At 51.9% G+C, this 21,470-nt stretch overlaps 1 protein-coding gene and 1 non-coding gene across 2 annotated transcripts; one reads left to right on the plus strand and one right to left on the minus strand.

Annotated features, from left to right (window-relative positions):
• Nucleotides 1-414: 414 nt before the first annotated feature.
• On the plus strand, nt 415-21,354 carry FERMT3 (fermitin family member 3). Its single transcript, XM_036860633.1, has 15 exons — nt 415-528; nt 1,102-1,274; nt 4,009-4,242; nt 4,457-4,576; nt 4,674-4,842; nt 5,060-5,162; nt 18,426-18,533; nt 18,695-18,829; nt 18,910-18,959; nt 19,065-19,189; nt 19,381-19,487; nt 19,623-19,856; nt 20,215-20,339; nt 20,899-21,040; nt 21,153-21,354. Exons 2-15 carry the CDS (start codon nt 1,115-1,117, stop codon nt 21,330-21,332), a joined length of 1,992 nt encoding a protein of 663 aa, XP_036716528.1. The 5' UTR covers nt 415-528; nt 1,102-1,114; the 3' UTR covers nt 21,333-21,354.
• On the minus strand, nt 8,980-9,086 carry LOC118900319. The gene has a single exon (XR_005021099.1). It is a non-coding gene; the product is annotated as a U6 spliceosomal RNA (small nuclear RNA).
• Nucleotides 21,355-21,470: the final 116 nt, after the last annotated feature.

Here is a 21,470-nt window from a genome sequence, read left to right on the forward strand (position 1 = left end):
CGGGGCTTGAGCTGACTTGACCTGCCAGGTCCCTAAATAACCCAGATCCAACCCTTTGAACTCCACCGCTCTCCCTCTCTGCAGCTGAGTGATGCTTACAGCCCAAGGACCCCCACCTCATGACAGGTTGGAGATGAGAGATGGCTCCGACAAGGGAACATAAATAGGTGGCTTCTCTAGTTTGAAACGAGCTTCCCTCCAAATGACGGGACCCTTTGTGTGGTCTGGGGTCCACAAGCCCCACTTGCTTCCTGTGCTCACTGGGAGCAAAGGCAGGGCCCCACTGGAACCCCTGCCGCGCCACCACCACGGTGCTGCTGGCCGTTGCTTCCTGCCCCCAGTGCCAGCACGCCCTGGGGAGGGGCCAGGCCCGCCCTGCTCTGATAAGGCGCAAGGGCTGCCCTCTGAAGGAAGCTCCACGGAGAGAGAGGAGAAGGAAGCACGCAGTGGTCTGCAGGTGTGCGGGCTGCAGCCGGGAGTGGCTGACGCTCCGACCCCCACCTCCAGCCCCAACCCCTTGCAGGGAAGGTAAGCCGGCCGGTGGCTGGAGACCCAAGGACCCTTCTCTTCCTCGCCCTCCGGCAGCCCCTCTGCCCAGCATGCCTCTCTCCATGTGGCAGCCTGGACTTTCCACTGCCCTAGAGAGGCTTCGGCTGGTTTGGGACGATGGAGCTGACCTTTGGGCCTGACTGGAGCTATTTTCTGACCTGGGCTCACAACCATTTCTAGGGTGGGCAGCTGCCAGTGCGGGCTTGGGCTGGGCTGTGGGCTGAGCAAGCTGACGGAGCTTGTGCTCAGCTCTGGCATCGAGCTGGGTCATGTTGAGTGAGGCCCTTCTTATTCTTACCGGGCCTCGTCTTCCCATCTGCAAGAAGGGAGAGGGCTGGGCAACATAGACTCTGAAGGTCCCTTCAGCCCAATCATCTGTGATGGAGAGAGGGTCTGAGGTTCGCCTGCAACAACTCAGCTCCCAGTGTCTTGCTGCTGCCGTGGCATTCTGGCTTACGGGCTTGCTCTCTGGGACCCCGCCTGTCCCGGGCACCACAGGCAGCCTACCAGGCCCCAGCTGCCCACCCTGCCTCCTTCCCACCCTCTCCCCAGAGCTGCCGCAGCCATGGCGGGGATGAAGACAGCCACAGGGGACTACATCGACTCGTCCTGGGAGCTGCGGGTGTTTGTAGGAGAGGAGGACCCCGAGGCCGAGTCGGTCACCCTCCGGGTCACAGGGGAGTCACACATCGGTGGGGTGCTCCTGAAGATCGTGGAGGAGATCAGTGAGTGCCCACCGCCCCCGCTGCCCACGGGGTCCCCTGGCACTTCCGGACCAGCCCTGCTGCGTGGCCCTCGATAATGGAGTCACAGTGACTCAGGCACCAGCTTAATCATTTGGTTCCAAAAAAGACATTTCCCCAACTTAACTTCCCCTCCCTCCCACTGTTTTTCCTCCTTCCCTCCTGCTCCAACGGGTTCCACTAAGACCCCAAGGAGCAGACCTGGCCACGGTCCTCCGTTCAGCCACTTCTGGGGCAGGAGAGGCCTTGCCTGGGCTGAGGCAGAGGTCCCATTCTGGGGGTCGAGAGGAGCCCAGAGGGGGATCCTGCTGACTTGGGGACAGGCTCCCACACCCTCTCCCCGGGGCGGGCGGAAGCCCTCAGCAGGCGGGTGACAGGCCCAGCCTGGGTGGGAAGGCCCTGCCCCCACAGGAAGTTACAGCACAGCCGCCTGTGGTATCAGCCCTGGAGGGGAGCAGGGCCACTGACACGGGGGCTTCTCATCGCCTTTCCCTGCTGGGGGTGTGGGCTGCCCCTTCCTGGGAGGGCGGCAGGCTCGCTCCGATAGCCAGAGCCGGAAGGCAGGCCCGCGATAGTGCCGGCCAGCCTGGGTCCTGGGTCCCCCGGCGGTGGGGGTGAGTGGGCTTCCTCAGACCCAGCCAACCCGCCGTGGGCGGCCTGGGAGGGAGGTCAGTGGCTTGTGGACAGCACGGGGCCTCAGGGCAGCCCGGCCACAGGGCTGAGGTGGTGAGGGAAGCCTCCAGAAGGCAGGGCCCAAGGAGGTTGTGAAAGCAGAAGTGGAGAGTAGAGGGTCCCTCAGGAGACCGGGTGTCAGAGACTCAGGCAGGCTTGGCCGAGCAGGGCGGAGAGGGTGAAGACCAGGTGCTCCAGGAGAAGAGCCGGCTGGCCCCGGGGCATGACCCACAGCGAAGCGAGAGGCCTGAACCAGCGGCCAGCCGGACCCACCCCTCCACCCGCTGCTGAGCCCCCGGGGTCAAGTCCCTCCAGATCCTGTCCCCAGCCCCGAGGATACTGTTGTGCCCACTGCCCCCCCCCAACTCCCACTCATTCCTTAGCACATCAGAGGTCTACTGACGGCCATGCTGGCTGGGCCAGCCCCTGATCTGGAGCGCAGCCGGGCAGGTGGGACCCGCCCTTTAGCTGCCGGCACAGGGCTGAGTGTTGGCTGCTGCACCCAGCCCGGGACAATATGAATCCTGAGAGGGGGGCCACAGCAGGGAGGAGCGAGGCGACACACTGGGGCACGGGGACGTGCGGCTCTGAATTGGAGCCCCAAGGCTGGGGAGGACTCCTGGAGTATGACAAGAAACGAGGCTGGGGTGAATGCCATAAGGCATCTTGGACTCCATCCCAGAGGTGGAGAGCAGCTGTGCCGAAGGGTTTCCAGTGCGAGGCTGTCAGGCTAAGGCAGGCCCCTTGGGTCGGGTGAGGATGGACTGGTGAGTTTGGAGGAGGGCTGGCATTGGTAAAATGTGGTGGCTAAAAGTGAAAGGGAGGAAGCTCGGGCCTGGCAGGAGAGCCGTTGTCACCCAGCCCCCAGGGAGCTGACGATGGGAGGGGGCACCTCTGTCCAGTGTCAGGCAGAGCGAGGTGAAGTGGAGCACCTTGAGGGCTGGGACTAGGAGTCACTGCGTTTATAGTCCCAGAGCCAGGCACGTGGGCTGGTGAACAAGGGTTTCTGGAATGATCGAAGCCAGTGGACGTGCCCCTTAGCCAGTGGCTTGGGGGTTTCTGGCCTGGGGCTCACAGCAGGAAGATGAAGCCGTAGACTAGGTGAGACCCCGGGAAGAGGCCGTGGCTAAGGAGGGAGAAGAGGGTCCTCTGACTGAACCAATGGGGAAGCACGGGGGCAGGCCAGGAGAGGGGGCCAACGAGACAGAACAAGAGCAAAGGGTCAGGAGGAGACGGGGAGAGTGGGTGCCACAAAACCAAGAACAGAGTGAAGGCACAGAGGGCGACTTCAGGGCAGGAGGAAGAGGGAGGGGGGTGGGGCAGAGGACGGGACCACTCCCCAGGAAGGGCTTTGACACTAGTGGGCTCTGCTCTTCCACTGTGCTCACCTGGCACCAGTTCAGGCTCCTGAAGGGAAGGTGGAGAGGAATGCACGTGTCCTCCTTCACTAGCTGCATGACCTCGAAGTGCTCGCATTTCTAACCGAAGGCCAATGCGCTGTGTTGACGCGGCCACATGCCTGGGTCACTCAGTGTCCATTGCTGCTCACATCTCAGGAGCTAGAAAACTGAGGCCCAGAGAGGTTCAGGTCTTGGCGAAGGTCACAGAGCTAGTAACCGCTAGATATTTATGGAGTGCCTGCTGCTGCGTGCCCGGCACAGCCCCAGGCCCTGCAGTTGCCTCTGGCTCCGGGAATGCCAGGGAGAAGCCATGAAGCCAGAACTGCGGGAGGACACAGGAGGTGCTGGATGGGGGAGCCCAAGCACTGGAGTGTGTGAGGCGGGAGCACTGAGATTCTGGGTGGGGGCTCCCTGGAAGTGACTCCCCTCAGTAGCCACTGAGCCCAGGGGACAAGCAGGGTGAGCCAGCAAGAGCCGTTCTGCCGTGACCTCCGTCCTAGCCCCCAAGGGCAACCCCAGCCTGGCCCCCGCCCCTGGCCTGGGCAGGGGAGCGGCGGTCACCACCTCTGAATTCCAGGCTGGTGCTCAGCACGGGGGCGGGGCCTCCAAGGCTGACGTGGTCCCCCCTTGCTGTGGCCTCACAGAGCGGAAAGCAGGACTGGTCAGACCATGCATTTGGTGGGAACAGAAAAGACAATGGCTGCTGCAGACCCACTGGACGCTGGACAAATACGGGATCCTGGCGGACGCCCGCCTCTTCTTTGGGCCCCAGCACCGGCCTGTCATCCTGCGGTTGTCGAATCGCCGTGCCCTGCGCCTCCGAGCCAGCTTCTCCCAGCCCCTCTTCCAGGCTGTGGCTGCCGTCTGCCGGCTCCTCAGTGAGTCCCGGCTGGTCCCCACTCTGCCCCCTGCAAGGGTCCTGCCAGGGGGCACGTTCCCTCCCTTTCCAGGCCCAGCTGTTGTCACCTCGGTCTTGCTGATCTGTTCCCCACCCGGCTTGTGGGGCTGGGCCCTGCCCCAAGCTGCCCGTGGGTGGGGCGGGCAGTCACAGGGCAGGACCCCAGCCCCCGCTGAGACCCTTGCTCCTCTCAGGTATCCGGCACCCTGAGGAGATGTCTCTGCTCCGGGCTCCTGAGAAGAAGGAGAAGAAGAAGAAGGAAAAGGAGCCGGAGGAGGAGGTGTATGACTTGACCAAGGTCGTCCTGGCCGGGGGTGAGTGCAGGCGGGGCAGCCCAGGGGCGGCCACAAGGGCAGGCCCCGGACGCCTGGGGTCGGGGCCGGGCCTGGCTGACCGTGACCCGCACTCCAGGGGTGGCGCCTGTGTCGTTCCGGGGGATGCCAGCCCACTTCTCAGACAGTGCCCAGACCGAGGCCTGCTACCGCATGCTGAGCCGGCCGCTGGCACCGCCAGACCCCCTCCTGCTCCAGCGCCTGCCTCGGCCCAGCTCCCTCTTGGACAAGACCCAGCTCCACAGCAGGTGCCTCGCCTGCCGGGTCTTCACCTGCCCTTGTGCCTGAGCTTCTGCTCCCAGAGCCCACACCCTCCCCTGTGTCCTGCTCGTCCCAAACCCGCGCCTGTCCCCAGGCCCTTCCTGCATGGCTGTGCTCGCCCCAGCCCCGGCCCCGCCCCTGCCCAGCCCGCCCCACTGCCCCCGGCTCAGCCCTGACCCTGCCTCTGCCTGCGCTGCGGCCCAGGTGGCTGGACTCGTCGCGGTGCCTCATGCAGCAGGGTGTCAAGGCTGGGGACATGCTCTGGCTGCGCTTCAAGTACTACAGCTTCTTCGACCTGGATCCCAAGGTGGGCTGGGTCAGGGAGAGGGGTGTCTGGATCAGTGGGACACGGGGACCTTGCTTCGGGGGTCTGGGCTCTGGGAATGTTAGACACTTGTAGGGGTCTGTCCATCTGTCCATTTGTCCATCCACACCCCTTTATTAACTCCACCGACATGGTGCTGGGCCCCAGTTGATGGCAAGACCTGTTTCTCAAGGACCATCAGGGAGATAATGACCACAGCTCAGTGTAGACGGTTGTAGGTGCCCCTGGGAAGGCTGCTCAGGTGGGAGGCACCCACACCTGCACTCAGGGAAGGCTTCCTGGTGGCGGTGGCACTGGGACCTGCAGGGACTAGGGCCAGGTGAAAGACGAGGCTTTGCGGGCAGCCACCTGTGTGCCTCTCTCCCTCCCTGCCTGCCGTCCCCACCGGCCACCAACAGGCTCCATGAATCCATCTGGAAAACCTCCAGGTGCTCCCTCTACCTGTGGCCCCACTTCTCTGCACCCCTTCACTGCAAAACTGCTAAATGCCATTGTCTCTAGAACCCTGGGGTCCAGCGTCTTTGCTCCCCGGAAGCCTTTCCTGTGGGTGCCCCTCGACTCCCTCTCTCTCCTCAGCCAACTCTATCCTAGAGTCTTCTATCCTGGAGTCCCTGTCCTGCTGAGGTGACCACGCCCTCCATGCCATCTGTCCCCTGCTCACTTCCTGTCCACTTCTTTTTTTTTTTTTTTTTTTTTGGCTGCGCCACGTGGCATACAAGATCAAACCTGCACCCGCTGCAGTGGAAGTGTGAAGTCTTAACCACTGGACGGCCAGGGAAGTTCGCCATCCACTTCTTAGTTGGCCACTTGGGATCCCCACGCGCACAGGGGTCTGCAGCTGCCTTGCCCAGGTTCCTCAGCCCTTCCTCCTCTCTCCACAGCCTCTGGGAGTTGTGGGCTCCAGGGCTCCATCCCCAGCCTCCTTCTCTCTCCCCTTTCTCCCATGAAGTTCCAGCCTCCTGGATTTAAGGATCATCTCTGTGCTCTTTATAGATTTACCACCTCCAGCCCAGACCTCTCTCCCCTGAGCTCTAGACTCTCATGTCCAACTGGCTGTCTCTGCTCTGGCACCTAACAGGCATCTCAGCTTCTGCCTGAAACAGAACTCTTTTTTTTTTTTGAAAGTAGCCTTCCACTAGGATAAGCCTACTTGTTTTGGACATAGTAACCTTTTAAAATTATTTATTTATTCATTTATTTATTTATTTATTTGCTGCATTGGGTCTTCGTTTTTGCGTGCAGGCTTTTCTCTAGTTGGGGTGAGCAGGGCTATTCTTCGTTGCAGTGTTCAGGCTTCTCATTGCGGTGGCTTCTCAAAGCACAGGTTCTAGGCGCGCGGGCTTCAGTAGTTGCAGCACACAGGCTCAGTAGTTGCGATGCATGGGCTCAGTAGTTGTGGCGCGTGGGCTCAGTAGCTGTGGCACGCGGACTCAGTAGTTGTGGCTCGACGGGCTCTAGAGCACAGGCTCAGTAGTTGTGGCGCACGGGCTTAGTTGCTAGGCGGCATGTGGGATCTTCCTGGACCAGGGATCGACGCCGTGTCCCCTGCATTGGCAGGTGGATTCTTAACCACTGCGCCACCAGGGAAGTCCTGAAACAGAACTCTTGATTCCAAGTCTGCCCAGCACATCCTCCCACCATGGACTCATGGCAAAATCCCTGCACTTACACTATTCTGGGTCTTTCCCTTTCCCTCTCATCTCATCCCTCATTGTGTCCTGTTGATCCTTCCTTGAACTAAACATCCCAAACCACCCGTTCCTCTCTGTCTCTTCATCTGTCCAGCATCAGGCTCTCTCGTGTGGGTTGCTGCAACCCCTCCTAATGGACCTCTCTCCTCCTTTGGCCTCCCCAACCTCCACGCAGCATCTGGAATGAACGTTTACAGGTGCATTAGGTCCTGTCAATCCTGCTTAAAAGGCTGCTGTGGGTGCCTGTGGCCCAGGACCATGCTGATCTGGCCCAGGCGCTGCCCACTCCCTCCCACCCGCCCGGCCTCCCTTTCCTCTCCTTCCACATCCCTGCTCCTTCCTCTCCTCCAGACTGTTGTGCCCTTTTCCCGCCTTCCCTGCCTTCTTTTGTTTGTTGGTTTTTATTGAAGTATAGTTGATGAACAATATGATCTAAGTTACAGGTATACCGTATAGTGATTCACAATTTTTAAAGGTTATACTCCATTTATAGTTATCATAGAATATTGACTATGTTCCCTGTGTTGTACAATATTCCCTGCCTTCTTTTTATTTTTTAAATTTTTTAATTAATTTTTTTTTTTTTGGCTGTGCTGCGCAGCTTGCGGGATCCCCCACCAGGGGTCAAACCTGGGTCCCTGGCAGTGAAAACACCGAGTCCTAAACCACTGGACCTCCAGGGAATTCCCACCCCTGCCTTCTTTTGGATTGAGTAGTTTTCATGATTCCATTTATCTCCTTTATAAGAGTGTATTATCTATGCTGCTTTTTTTTTTCTGTTTTTGGCAGTTGCTTTAGGGGTTATAATTACCATCCAGCGAAACACTGCTTCACTACAGTGTAAGAACCTTGCGGTGGGATCCCCTCTTCCCCTCCCAGCCTCTGTGCTCTTGTTATCACACACTTCCCTTCTACATACGTCAAAGCCCACGATACATTGTCATCCTTGTTGCTGCTATTCTTATTTATTTATTTATTTATTTATTTTGCCGCGCCGCGCAGCTTGCAAGATCTTAGTTCCCTGACCAGGGATCGAACCCGTGCCCTTGGCAGTGAAAGCACGGAGTCCTAACCACTGGACTGCCAGGGAATTCCCTGTTGCTGTTATTATTATGATGATGGCTGTATTGAGAAATAATTCATTACCATATAATTTGCCCGTTTAAAGTGTACAACTCAATGGTTTTTAGTATATTCACAGAGTTGTGCAACTATCACCACAATCAGCTTTAGAACATTTTCATCATCCCCAAAAGAAATCTCACACCCATTAACAGTCACTCCTCATTTATCCCCCACCCTCCCTCAGCCCCAGGCATCTACTAATCTCTTTTCTGACTCTATAGATTTGCCTGCTCTGGACATTTCATATATATGAAATCGTGCAATATGTGGCCTTTTGTGGCTGGCTTCTTTCACTTAGCATAATGTTTTCAAGGTTCATCCATTTGTAGCCTGTCTCAGTGTTTCATTCCTTTTTATTGTAAAATTATATTTCATTGTACATATATGCCACACTTTGTTTATCCATTCATCAGTTAATAGATGTTTGTTTTACCCCCACTGGTTGGTTGTTATGAACAATCCTGCCATGAATATTCATGTACAAGTTTTTGAGTGGGCATATATTTTCATTTCTCTTGGGTATATATCAATACCTAGGAGTAGAATTGTTGAGTCATCATCATGATTATTTTTACTTTAACCAGTCCATTTTTTTTTTAACATCTTTATTAGAGTATAATTGCTTTACAATGGTGTGTTAGTTTCTGCTTTATAACAAAGTGAATCAGTTATGCATATAAATATGTCCCCATATCTCTTCCCTCTTGCGTCTCCCTCCCTCCCACCATCCCTATCCCACCCCTCTAGGTGGTCACAAGGCACCCAGCTGATCTCCCTGTGCTATGCGGCTGCTTCCCACTAGCTATCTATTTTACGTTTGGTAGTGTATATATGTCCATGCCACTCTCTCACTTTGTCCCAGCTTACCCTTCCCCCTCCTCGTATCCTCAAGTCCATTCTCTAGTAGGTCTGCGTCTTTTTTCCCGTCTTGCCCCTAGGTTCTTCATGACCACTTTTTTTTTTTTTTTTTTTAGATTCCATATAAAAATATGAAACGCTTCACGAATTTGCATGTCATCCTTGCGCAGGGGCCATGCTAATCTTCTCTGTATCGTTCCAATTTTAGTATATGTGCTGCCAAAGCGAGCACAGTCCATTATTTTTTTATTACACTTTTAGTTTTGAGATAACTGTAGATTCACAGACAGTTGTAAGAACTAATACATGAGATCCCAGATACCTGGGGACTCATTACCCAGTTTCCCCCAACCAGTATCACAACCAGGACTTTGACATCATACAGTCAAGTCCCAGAACAGTTCCATCAGCAAATTGTCCTGCAAATGCATTTTTAAAATATGGAAAGCAGTCTTTTCTCTCTGCCTACACACTCACCATTCCCTGTGCTCCTTATTCCTGTGTATCGATCTGGATTTCCAGCCGGTATCATTTTCTGTCTGCCTGAAGGACTTCCTTTAACATTTCTTGTCAAGCTGGTCTACTGGTGATGAATTCTTTCAGCTTTTGTATGTCTGTATAAGTCATTATTTTGCCTTTGATTTTGAAAGATATTATTTGGTGTAGAGTTCTTGGTTGTCATTTTTTTTTCCTTAAAAATTCTGCCTCACAGTCTTGTGGCTTGTCTCTCTTTGTTCATCTGTATGTAACGCGTGTTTTTTCTGACTGCTTTTTTTTTGTTTTTTTTTTAATTTATGGCTGCGTTGGGTCTTCGTTTCTGTGCGAGGGCTTTCTCTAGTTGTGGTGAGCGGGGGCCACTCTTCATCGCGTTGCGCAAGCCTCTTCACTATCGTGGCCTCTCTTGTTGCGGAACACAGGCTCCAGACGCGCAGGCTCAGTAGCTGTGGCTCACGGGCCCAGTTGCTCCATGGCATGTGGGATCTTTCCAGACCAGGGCTCGAACCCGTGTCCCCTGCATTGGCAGGCAGATTCTCAACCACTGCGCCACCAGGGAAGCCCCTTTCTGACTGCTTTTATGATTTTCTCTTTATCACTGGTTTTAAACAATCTGATGATCACGTGCCTTGGTTCGCTTCAGGTTTCTCATGCTTGGGGTCCATTGAGCCTCCTCAATCTGAGTTTATAGTTTTCATCAACTTTGGAAAAATTTTGGCCTTTATTTTTTCAGATATATTTTCTGCCCCCCCCCCTTTTATGGGATTCTGATCACATGACTATTAGACTGCTTAAAATCATCCCACAGCTCACTGATGCTCTGTTCAGTTTTTTTTTTCCCCGTCTTATTTTTCTGTGTTTCATTTTGGATAGTTCTATCGCTCTGTCTTCAAGTTTACTAATCTTTTCTTCTCCCGTGTCTAATATGTCATTAATACCCTGCCTAGAAGTTCAATTTTGACCTTTTTTAATATTTTCCATCTCTCCTTAACATGCTCATGCTTTTCTCTACCTTCTTGAACATACAGGATATATTTAAAATAATTTTTTTTAGTGTTTTTGTCTACTAATTCTATTATCTGTGTCATTTCTGGATTTACTTTTATTGACTATTTATCTCCTAATTATGAGTTGTATTTTTCTGCTTGTTCTCATGCCTGGAAATTTTTTTTGTTTTTTGGAAAATTTTTATTTGATGCCAGACACTACAAATCTTATGTTCTTGGGTCCTGGATTTTTTTTTTTTTTTTTTGGTAGTGCTTTATATATCTTTAAACATTGTTTGCGGATGAAGTTAAGACACTTGGAAACAGTTTGATCCTTCTAAGGTTTGCTTTGAACATGAACTAATCATTATAATTTATAATAATTAAATAATAATTAATTAGATCAGAAAAAAAGCATCTTTTAATCTAGGGCTAATTTACCCCATTATTGTGGCAAGAGCCTTCTGAGTTTTTGTTTTTTTTTTTTTTTTTTTTGCCACACGGCTTGTGGGATCTTAGTTCCCTGACCAGGGATTGAACCTCGGCCCTTGGCAGTGGTCACCGCTGGACCACCAGGGAATTCACGTGTTCTGAATATTCTGATGTTATATATATGATGAGGCTTCTCTAATCTGTGTTGGGAATATGAACTATTCCGACCCTCATGCGAGCTCTGGTAAGTGTTCCACCTGCTCCTTTTAGTGTTTCTTTCTAGCCTGGAGTTATTTCCTTATACACATGTGCTGATCAGTACCCAGCTAATGACTAAAGAGGAGCCCTCTGCTGATTTCCATCCAGAGTTTTCTCTCTGTGCAGCTCTCTCCTCTGCAACACTCTGTCCTGTGAATTCTAGCTGCCTTGGACTCCCCAGATTCTCAACTGCACCTGCTCACCTCAGGGAATATGCTGGGCTCCGTTTGGGGTCCTCTCCTTTCCCTTCTCTCAGGGATCCCTGTTCTGTGTGGTCTGTTGTCCAGTATCTAAAATCCGTTTGGTCTTTGTCGTTTTCTTTGTTTTAATTAAATTTTAGGGAATTCCCTAGAGGTCCAGTGGTTAGGGCTCTGTGCTCTCACTGCTGAGGGCCCAGGATCAATACCTGGTTGGAGAACTAAGATTCCACAAGCTGTGTTTCATGTCAAAAGAAAAAAAAAGCTTAAATTTTATTTTATTTATTTATTTTTTAAAATTTATTTATTTATTTATTTATTTATGGCTGTGTTGGGTCTTCGTTTCTGTGCGAGGGCTTTCTCTAGTTGCGGCAGGCAGGGGCCACTCTTCATCGCAGTGCACAGGCCTTTCACTGTCACGGCCTCTCTTGTTGCGGGGCACAAGCTCCAGACGCGCAGGCTCAGTAGTTGTGGCTCACGGGCTTAGTTGCTCCGCGGCATGTGGGATCCTCCCAGACCAGGGCTCGAACTCGTGTTCCCTGAATTGGCAGGCAGATTCTCAACCACTGCGCCACCAGGGAAGCCCCTTAAATTTTATTTTTAATCAAAGTAACATATGGTGGCTTAAAGAGTTGAATTGTCCTAATAGTAATAACAATAAAACAAAACAAAACAAAACAGTTCCCTGCCCCACCTCTCTCTTTCCCAGATTTCTGATCCCTAGAGACTATAGGTTTTGACTCTGTAGCTTTTTATTTATTTATTTATTTATTTTTATAAATTTATTTATTTTTATTTATTTATTTTTGGCTGTGTTGGGTCTTCGTTTCTGTGCGAGGGCTTTCTCTACTTGTGGCAAGTGGGGGTCACTCTTCATCGCGGCGTGCGGGCCTCTCACTGTCGCGGCGTCTCTTGTTGCGCAGCACAGGCTCCAGACGCGCAGGCTCAGTACTTGTGGCTCACGGGCCCAGCCGCTCTGCGGCATGTGGGATCTTCCCAGACCAGGGCTCGAACCCGTGTCCCCTGCATTGGCAGGCAGATTCTCAACCACTGCGCCACCAGGGAAGCCCCTCTGTAGCTTTTTATTCTAGTGTTTACATCTATATGACAAGCTTATATGTGTCTATTCCCTTGACTTTTTCATTTCACGCATAATCTATTCACTTTGTATGAAAGGTGAAGATTTATCTGTCTTATATCCTCCCTCCTTCCCCCACAACACACGCATCTCTTTGCATCTTTCCAGTTGAGCTGTGTTGTAGCTTTTGGTTAAAACAACGTGAGTGTGGCTGTAAATAGTAACACATATAAATAACGTTCTTAGCTAAGCCACAGAGTAACTATACTTCCTTTCTTGGTTTATTTCTTTTCTATTAATTGTCTGTCTGTGTACAATTAGAAGAGAGACCCCAAAAGGCTATCTGGACACTCTCTGTGAGTCTGTGGCTTGCCATGGGGCATCTTCAGAGTGATGAGGTGGGATGTTCCATAACCAAGCCCCTCCAACATTGCAACCTAAGGACAATGCCCCTTTCAAAATGACTGATCACCTTAGGATATCAGTCAGTGTTATTTCCTGGTCAGAACCATGGAATGGTAGCAGTCTAGACCCACTGCTTAACTGTTGTCCTTGAACTTCCCTTCACTATTTCCTGGGAATTCCTATATTGGATTTCTTGATTCCTGGATCTCTTGTGTTCCTTTTTCTTGACTGACTCCCTCATCTTGATGGAGCATATATTTCAATAGCTTCCCCTAAAATGGTAAAATAGTAATAGCTTCCCCTAAGTGGTTTGAAATCCTGCGTGTTTGAGAAGGTTGCTGTTCTACCCTCACTTGCATGATAGTTTGGCTAGGTACAGAATTCTAGGTTTGAAACATTTTCCTGCCAAATTTTGAAGCCACCTTCCCATTGTCCTCTAGTTTCCAGTGTTGCTGTTGGGGAGTCCAATGCCATTTTTTATTTTCAATCCTTCCATGTGTGACCCTTTTAATTTTTCTTGAAAGGGGAGGGGAGGCCCCAGAAGCTTTTAAGAATCTTCTTGGGAGTTGCCTGGTGGTCTAGTGGTTAGGATTCAGCACTTTCACTGCTGTGGCCGGGTTCAATCCCTGGTAGGGGAACTGAGATCCTGCAAGCCATGCAACGTGACCAAACAAAAACAAAAGCAAAAACACAAAAGAATCTTCTCCTTATCACTTGGTGTTTAAAAATCTCTCAATAGTATGTCCTCGTATGAATCTTTCGTCATTGATTGTCCTGCACACTTGCTGAGCCCTTTCAAATCAGGGTCCTCCAGTTCTAGAATAATGTTCTATACAATCTCTTTAATAATTTACTCCCCTCTATTTTTCTGCTTTTTTTTTTCCTGGAACTTAGTAGATGTTAGACCTCCTAGATTAATTTTTAAAAGAAAAAAATTAGACATTTATATTTTCTTTCTTTTTTTTAATGCTTGTTGTCTTTTTGTTCTACTTTCTGGAAAGTTCCTTGACTTATCTTCCAAATGAGCTATTGAATTTTTAATTTCTGCAACTGTCTTTTTAAATTCTAAGAGCTCTTATTTTCTGACTGTTCCTTTCTGAAGTGTTTTTTGTTTTGTTTTGTTTTTTAGTGTAACATACATTTAGAAATATTCACAAATGTAAACCAACAAAACTTTACCAGCCTTCAGAAGCCAAGCAGTATTTCCCACAGGGGGAACCACTAATGTTACTGCTAACACCATAGATTAGTTTTGCCTGTATTTGAAATTTACATAAATGAAATCACGTAGTCTATACTCTTTTGTGTCTGGCTTTTTTCACTCAGCATTATGCTTGTATAAGTCATCCATGTTCATATAGTGGTAGCATATTTCTCACTGGTGTGTAATATTCCATGCTGTCAATATACCACAACTAATTTTCCATTCTGTTGTTGATGAGCATTATACAATTTTCAGTTTGGGCTATTATGAATAGAGATACTGTGACCATTCCAGCATATGTTTTTGGTGAACATATGTACACGTTTCTATAAGGTATATACCCAGAGGTGGAATTGCTGGGTGTGGGGCAGGCATTGGTTTAGCTGTACTAGATAACTACACACTCATACACCCCCACCAGCAGTGTATGAGTTTCAGTTGTTCCACAACTTCACCAGCAGGTATTTCCTACCTTTTCCATTTTAGCCATTCTGGTAGGCGTATAATAGTATCTCACATGGTATTTTGTTTGTTTCTTCAGGCAGCTTTACTGAGATATAACTTACAGACAATAAAAATTGCCCACTGTAAGCAGTTTATTTTTAGTAAAGTTATACTGTTGTGCAACCATCACCACAATCCAGTTTTAGAACATTTCCATCACCCCAGAAAGTTCTCTAGTGCCCATTTGCAGTCATTCCTCATCCCACATCCAACCCCAGGCAACCAATGATGTGCTTTTTTAAAAAAATTTATTTATTTGTTTGTTTTTATTTTTGGCTGCATTGGGTCTTCGTTGCTGCGTGCGGGCTTTCTCTAGTTGCAGCGAGCAGGGGCTACTCTTCGTTGTGGTGTACTTGCTCTAGGTGACTGGGCTTCAGTAGTTGTGGCACACAGGCTCAGTAATTGTGGCTCGTGGGCTCTAGAGCATGCAGGCTTCAGTAGTTGTGGCATGTGGGCTCAGTAGTTGTGGCTCACGGGCTCTAGAGTGCAGGCTCAGTAGTTGTGGCACACGGGCTTAGTTGCTCCGTGGCATGTGAGATCTTCCCGGACCAGGGCTCGAACCCGTGTCCCCTGCGTTGGCAGGTGGATTCTTAAACACTGCGCCACCAGGGAAACCCTGATGTGTTTTTTATGTGGCTTTAATTTACATTTCCCTGATGACTAATCAAGTTGACAACTTTTTAATATGGCTATTAGCCATTTGGATTATCCTCTTTCGTGAAGTTTCTTTCCAACAGTTTTGCCAGTTTTTATATTGAGTTGCTTGTCTTTTTCATATTGCTTTGTAGGAGTCCTTTATATATTCTGTACATGAGTACTTCGACAGATAAATATATTGTGAATATATTTTCCCACTCTGTGCTTTGCCTTTTCATTCTCTTAGTGGTTTATTTTGCTAAGCAGAAGCTCCTAATTTTAATATAATCTGAGTCGTATTTTTTCTTTTATGATTAATATTTTTTGCACCCTGTTTAAGAAATCTTTTATTCTAAGATCACACAGATGTAGGCCTATTTTTCTCCAAAGCCTTTATTGTTTTAACTTTGATATTTAGATCTTTGACCCAAATGGAATTGATATTTGTATGTAGTGTGAGGTAGGGATACAAAAACTTTTTTAATTTTTAAAAAAAATTTATTTATTTTTATTTATTATTTAATTTTGGCTGTGTTGGGTCTTCGTTTTTGTGCGAGGGCTTTCTCTAGTTGCGGCAAGCGGGGGCCACTCTTCATCGCGGTGCGCGGGCCTCTCACTATCGCGGCCTCTCTTGTTGCGGAGCACAGGCTCCAGACGCGCAGGCTCAGTAATTGTGGCTCACGGGCCTAGTTGCCCCGCGGCATGTGGGATCTTCCCAGACCAGGGCTCGAACCCGTGTCCCCTGCATTGGCAGGCAGACTCTCAACCACTGCGCCACCAGGGAAGCCCTTTAATTTTTAAATTAAAAAAATTTTTACCATATGGGTATCCAATTGACCCAGGTCCATTTAGTGAAAAGAGCGTCCTTTCCCCAGTGATGGCAAGGTCACCTTTGTCTTAAGTCAGGTGAACATACATGTGTGGGTCTCTCTCTGACTCTCTTTGATTACATTGATCAATTTGTCTCTCTTTGTGAATGCCACGCTGTCTTAATTACTATAACTTTATAATCACGTTTCTTTTATTTGTTTATATTTTATTTTAATTTAAAAATATTTATTTATTTATTTATTTTTGGCTGCGTTGGGTCTTCGTCACTTCGCGTGGGCTTTCTCTAGTTGCGGGGAGCGAGGGCTACTCTTCGTGTGGTGCACGGGCCTCTCATTGCGGTGGCTTCTCTCGTTGCAGAGCACGGGCTGTAGGCGCACACTCTCAGTAGTTGTGGAGCACGGGCTTAGTTGCTCCACGGCATGTGGGATCTTCCTGGACCAGGGCTCGAACCAGTGTCCCCTGCACTGGCAGGCAGATTTTTAACCACTGCACCACTGGGGAAGCCCTGCATTGGGTCTTTGTTGCTGTGTGTGGGCTTTCTAAAGTTGGGGTGAGCAGGGGCTACTCTTCGTTGTGGTGCGTGGGCTTCTCATTGCGGAGGCTTCTCTTGTTGCGGAGCACAGGCTCTAGGCACGTGTGCTTCAGTAGTTGTGGCTCACGGGCTCTAGAGCATAGGCTTGGAAGTTGTGGCACACGGGCTGAGTTGCTGTCTTCCAGGACCAGGGCTTGAACCTGTGTCTCCTGCATTGGCAGGCGGATTCTTAACCACTGCGCCACCGGGGAAGCCCCACATTCCTTTTAAAAATAGCATCCTGTTCTTGTTTTATGAGTGCAGTATTTTGTCTCTGTAAGGATTCTGACTGGTGTTTGAAGTTTTTTCTGCTCCCTGCGTTGTCTTTATTTCCTCCAAGCTCTTTTTTTCCCCTGTCTGACTATAGTTCATGGGTCTCTGTTGTTCATTCCAGCAGCTTTCCTAAAATGTGGGTAATCCCTGCCTGTCTTCTCATATTTAGAAGTAAGGCTCTAAGAAGCCAGTTGGAAACCCTGAGTGAATGAATAGGGCTTGGCATTTTAGGCCTCCTGGGGAAGAGGGGGCAGGAATGCCACTTTCTGTGGGGGTTTTCTCTTTGGCTTCTCAGCAGTGAATGCTCTGATCTCCTGACTGGGGAATAGAAGGCTCATTGCCAATGTCTTTGGTGACAAGTGGGGAAGGGCTGGGGATGTCTCACCTTTCAAAATGCCAACTTTCCCTTAATTTAGCTGTTTTCAGCACAATGCACACCCAGATGTACCAAATGCAGGGGTACCTCTGTCTCAGCATCTCAAGAGTAAATCTCTGGTTTCTACCTGGTGCCAGCTGGCTGTCATTTGGCTGCAGGGAGTGGGGAGGGAAGTGCTCTTTTTATAGATTTTCTGTGGTCCTCATTTCAGCCCACCCTCGCCTCCCAGAGGATCCCAGACCTGAGCCTGTCCGCCATGTGAACTGGATGCCTTTGTTCAGATCTTAGTTTTTTTGCTGTTGGCTTTCTGATCTTTTTTTTTTTTTTTTTTAACATCTTTATTGGAGTATAATTGCTTTACAATATTGTGTTAGTTTCTGCTGTATAACAAAGTGAATCAGCTATATGTATACATATATCCCCATATCCCCTCCCTCTTGCATCTCCCTCCCACCCTCCTTATCTCACCCTTCTAGGTGGTCACAAAACTCATTAGTGCTTTTGCCATAAAACAAGAAAGGGAAAAGTGTGTGAGATCCCAGCTCTCCTTCCCTGCAACTCAGTTCCTGTTCATGTTTTTGCTTGTTCATCTTCCAAAATTTTGTTGGTATCTCTCACCAGCTGTAGTTGTCTCCCCTCTCTCTTCTTTGTCCTTTTGGGTTTATCCTTTTTATGCCTTTGCTATCAATTTTGGTGGGTTTCAGAGGGAGCATGGGCTTGGTCTTCTGTGGGTAACTGGGATCCCCCTTTGAGTTCCTTCTCTCTGGAATGTTCTTCCTACCACTCTTTCCTTCAGTGGCTTGTCCATCCTCAGGTCTCAGCGCAGCATGTCACCTCCCCAGGGAAGCTTTCCTGGAATGCTTCCTCCTGTGGAGTAGCCCCCCCGCCCCCGCACCCCAGTTCCATTCTCTCTCATCACCATCAAACTTGTGGGCTTCCTGCCTGAGCACACAAGTGAGGTGCCCTTTGGAAGCTACTTCCTTTATCGCTTTGATTGTACTCCTGAATCACTTCACTTACTTACTGACTGGTTTACTCAGTCCCCCTTGTCCATTCAGCAGCATGCAGGGCACGCAGTAGACAAATACTCAATATCTGCACAAAGAGGTTTAGAGGGAAGGAGCTGCCGCTTGCCTGGGCAGATGGGGCTGGCAGGCTGGGAGGCTGGGAGGCTGGGAGGCTGGGATTGGGGTTGTGGAGCCACCAAATGAGCTTGCACAGCACAGAGGCAGGACTGAGGCCTGAGGCGCGCAGGAGCTGGCTGCAGGGGGTGTTCAGGGCAGTTAACACCCGGCCAACCCAGCCTCCCCCTCCCACCACTCCAGACAGAGCCGGTGAGGCTGACGCAGCTGTACGAGCAGGCTCGGTGGGACCTGCTGCTGGAGGAGATTGACTGCACCGAGGAGGAGATGATGGTGTTTGCAGCCCTACAGGTGCCGGGCAGGCCTGGGGACCCTGGGGGGCTAGGTGCGCGCCAGGCCCAGGGCAGGGAAGGTGTTCCAGAGGGGACCCATCTCCGGGGAAGCCCAGATGAGGGCACTGTTGGGCTAAGGGGCTGCCCGCTCAGCCCTCCTTGGTCACATGCTCCTCCCAGTACCACATCAACAAGCTGTCCCAAAGTGGGGAGGTGGACGAACCGGCTGGCACAGACCCGGGGCTGGATGACCTGGATGCAGCCCTGAGCAACCTGGAGGTGAAGCTGGAGGGGTCGGCGCCCACGGATGTGCTGGTGAGGAGGGGCCCCAGTCAGGGGTTGGGGTCAGGGTCAGGTGCAGGGACCAGGTCCCCCCTGACTCCTCTCCTCCCCAGGACAGCCTCACCACCATCCCAGAACTCAAGGACCATCTCCGGATCTTCCGGTGAGTTTGGGCCCAGAATTGGCAGCCCGGCTGGAGGGGCCCAGTGTGGAGAGAGGACAGGAGGGAGGGAGGGGGCCTGTCACGAACCTCCCACCTCACCCTCAGGCCCCGGAAGCTGACCCTGAAGGGGTACCGCCAGCACTGGGTAGTGTTCAAGGAGACCACGCTGTCCTACTACAAGAGCCAGGATGAGGCCCCCGGGGACCCCATTCAGCAGCTCAACCTCAAGGGTGAGTGAGGGCGGATTGGCCAGGAGAGGGACAAGGGCTGTGTGCTGGCCGGGTGAAGGCTCTCACTTGTCTCCTCCTGGGGGCGGGGAAGATGCCCTCTGACCTGTGGCCACTGTTCAGGGCTGGCGTTCACCCAGGGCCCTCTCAACAGGGCTCCCTTCCCCAGCCTAGCCTACCCCTTCTTCCTCCAGGCTGTGAAGTGGTCCCTGATGTCAACGTCTCAGGCCAGAAGTTTTGCATTAAACTCCTGGTGCCCTCCCCTGAGGGCATGAGTGAGATCTTCCTGCGGTGCCAGGATGTGAGTGAGGGCTGGGCAGGGGCCAGGGCTGAGGCTGGAGTGGGGATGGGGCCAGGGCTGAGCCAGGCCAAGGGCAGGGGGCTGAGCTAGAGCCTCGCCAGCCCCTCACCTCCCTCTCCGCCCCTCCCACCCCAGGAGCAGCAGTATGCCCGCTGGATGGCCGGCTGCCGACTGGCCTCCAAGGGCCGCACCATGGCAGACAGCAGCTACTCCAGCGAGGTGCAGGCCATCCTGGCTTTCCTCAGCCTGCAGCGGACAGGCGGCGGGGGCTCGGGCAACCACCCCCAGGGCCCTGACGCCTCTGCTGAGGGCCTCAACCCCTACGGGCTTGTCGCCCCCCGCTTCCAGCGAAAGTTCAAGGCCAAGCAGGTGCCAGAGGGAGTAGGTGGCGGGAATGGCCAGACGGTTTACCTGGCCACCCTTGCCCCTGGATGTCCACAGAGCCTTCCTCTGGAAATGCACACGCTCACTCGCTCCTTCTCCCACCTGGGTCCCTGAGACTGAACGTGCTGGTCCCCACCCTCTGGGGGGGGTGGTCACGGTCCAGCTGCCCACGTCCACCTCAGGGCCCGGCTCAGCTCACATTTGCTGAACGGTGAGAAGGTGCACTCGGGTGGACCCACACTGGGCACTGGCCCTGCCCCAGGCTCAGCATCCTGTCTTCCTGATGGGGACAGGCAGGGGGTCTCAGGGACCTTGGCAGCCCCTCACCAGCATTGTCCCACAGCTCACTCCACGGATCCTGGAAGCCCACCAGAATGTGGCCCAACTCTCGCTATCTGAGGCCCAGCTGCGCTTCATTCAGGCCTGGCAGTCCCTGCCGGACTTCGGCATCTCCTATGTCGTGGTCAGGTATGAGTACCACCCCAGTCCACTCTGCTAAGCACCATCTCTGAAGATGGTAAAGCCATCTGAAGGCTTCCTTCCTGTCCTCTGCGGGGAGACCTTACCGAGGGCACCCTGCGTGCAACCCCTCCATCCTGCAAACACAAGAGAGGGATCAGGCGGGGAGAGCAGGAGATCCCTCACCCGTCCCAGCTCTGCCACAGACCATTTCCTCTCTGGGCCTTGGGCAGCTGATCTGCAGGACAGGGTTGGGTGGCTGCTGTGACAGGAAGTGCCCCCTTTGACTGCCCATTTTCCAAGCCTGCAAAGATAGGAGCAACTGGAGGACGATGCTACAAGAAAAAAGTTGCTATCGAAGAGCATGGACTCTTTGCCTGACGCTGCTAAATGCTATCATCGTGATTATATTGATTAACCCCCATTTTCCAGATAAAGAACTTGAGACCCAGAGGACCTAAGTGATTTACTTGCCAGCTTGCTGCTGAGCTCCGCACCTGGCTGTCTGGGAGGGCTCTGGGGCCATGCGGGGTGGGGCCCCGGCTCACACTCTCCCCTTGGGCACCAGGTTCAAGGGCAGCAGAAAAGACGAGATTCTGGGCATCGCCAACAACCGACTGATCCGCATCGACTTGGCCGTGGGCGACGTGGTCAAGACCTGGCGCTTCAGCAACATGCGCCAGTGGAACGTCAACTGGGACATCCGGCAGGTGGGCCCGGAGTGAGGGTGGGGGAGGGACACGGGGCTGGGCCAGACCCAACCAGGGCCGGGCTGCTCCCTCATCCCACCCCCTACCAGCCCTCTGACTGCCCACCCCGCAGGTAGCCATTGAGTTCGACGAGCACATCAACGTGGCTTTCAGCTGCGTATCTGCCAGCTGCCGCATCGTGCATGAGTACATCGGGGGCTACATCTTCCTGTCAACGCGGGAGCGGGCCCGCGGGGAGGAGCTGGACGAGGACCTCTTCCTGCAGCTCACAGGAGGCCACGAGGCCTTCTGAAGCCTGTCTTACTGCCCCCGCCCCACTCACCACCTTCCATGACCGCTCCAAAGCCCACACCCATTGGGATTCACTGCCCACACCCTCTCCAGACGTGCACTGACCGAGCTGGGCACATTCACCCACTGTCACTGGCCT

Source organism: Balaenoptera musculus, chromosome 8 (genome assembly GCF_009873245.2).
Source record: "Balaenoptera musculus isolate JJ_BM4_2016_0621 chromosome 8, mBalMus1.pri.v3, whole genome shotgun sequence".
NCBI classification, from domain to species: Eukaryota; Metazoa; Chordata; class Mammalia; order Artiodactyla; family Balaenopteridae; genus Balaenoptera; species Balaenoptera musculus.